Consider the following 1,449-nt stretch of genomic DNA (forward strand, 5'->3'; position numbering starts at 1 on the left):
TCCTCTCGAGCAACCGGAGGTCATATGAAGTCGAAGCAATCCTTTTCCTTCGCGTGCACCAATCCTCCACTTGACACCTTTCGTCTCGGCGAAGCATCCTTCCTTGTCAAAGATAACAGGCCCAACGTCCTTGGTGAAGCGCCCAACTAAGAATAAATATCTTGACAACTTGGGAATGTGCCACACATTTGTCAGCACACCCTTCTTTATTCCGTACGAAGTCTTCATTGACATGACAATGTCGCCGCTGCCGAAAGCTTGTACGACCCCGTCGTCTGCCAGATGTACGTCAATAGGAGAAAACGCCTTGTGGTTCCTCATGAATTTCTTCGAGCTTGTCATATGCTGAGTCGCCCCCGAGTCGACCAGCCATACATCATTCGCCTGAACAGAGTCACTGCTACCGCCAATTGCGAAAAGATGGTCACCAGAATCTTCAAATTGCGCAACGTTTGCTCGCTGCAATCGATATCGTTCAGTATCGTTCTGGACTCGCGAGGGGCAATCTGCGACCCAATGTCCTTGTTTCCCGCAATTATGGCACGCACCAGTTTTCTTCGCTGGTCGTCCTTTGCGCTTCGCATCCTTCATCATAAACGCTTGACCAGGCGCTGCTCCATCGCCGCCCTGCTCCTTGCGTTTCATGTCTTCATGTAGGAGCCGTGATGTCACCAGCTCCCAAGTCAAAGTATCCGCACGCGATTCCAATGCTGTTATGAGGAACTGGTACGAATCACTAATACTTCTAAGAAACGTGATAACCAAGTCGTCCTCGCTAACTGGAGCACCCACAGCGTCGAGCTGCTCCGCTAGCGTCTTGAGCTTGTTGATGTGTTCAAGAACATCATCACCTTCTTCCATCATAGTTGTAAAGAACCGTCGATGAAGAAAGAGCTTGTTGGCGAGATTTCTCTTCTCGAAGTGTCCTTCCAGTCGCGACCATGCATCATGCGCACCACTTGACGACCGGACCAGCGGCAGTTGCGAGTCTTCCATTGCAAGACAAATCATCGCCAACGCCTTTCGAGATTTTCTTTTTTAAGTCGACTGGTCCATTGCATTCTTGCAGTGCTCCAGCTTGGTTTCTTCACATGTAACTTCCCACAGATCCCTCTTCTCCAGCACCATCTGCATCTTGAACTTCCAGTTGTGGAAATTAGTGCCGTCGAACTTGTTGATTCGACTTGGCGTAGACGTATCCATGGTGACGAAGGCAGAGTCGGAGAAAGGAGAGGCGGAGTCGACAGGGCTGGGGTCATAACCTATTGGCTTTTAGGTAGCTTAAGCACTAGATGGCAAAATGCAAAGTGAATATATTAAGGTCCTTAGTTCGCAATGCTACCTCTAAGCCTATCTAGAATATTCTACCAAATATTCAACTGGATTCCTTACTGGATTCATGTATCTTCTATGCGCTTGTGGATAGCCTCTTTGCTGGATACTTCACTG

General features: G+C 48.7%; 1 protein-coding gene across 1 annotated transcript in view; it reads right to left on the reverse strand.

Annotated features, from left to right (window-relative positions):
- The window catches only part of PHALS_13782 (gag-pol polyprotein), a gene marked incomplete at both ends in the record, with an annotated part of 1,124 nt that extends 128 nt beyond the window's left edge, over nt 1–996 (reverse strand). Inside the window, one exon of the mRNA XM_024729599.1 lies at nt 15–996. Coding sequence (XP_024579960.1) covers nt 15–996 — 982 coding nt within the window. The remainder of the gene's footprint in view (nt 1–14) is intronic.
- Nucleotides 997–1,449: the final 453 nt, after the last annotated feature.

This window comes from Plasmopara halstedii (genome assembly GCF_900000015.1).
Source record: "Plasmopara halstedii genome assembly, contig: Scaffold_672, whole genome shotgun sequence".
Lineage (NCBI taxonomy): Eukaryota > Oomycota > Peronosporomycetes > Peronosporales > Peronosporaceae > Plasmopara > Plasmopara halstedii.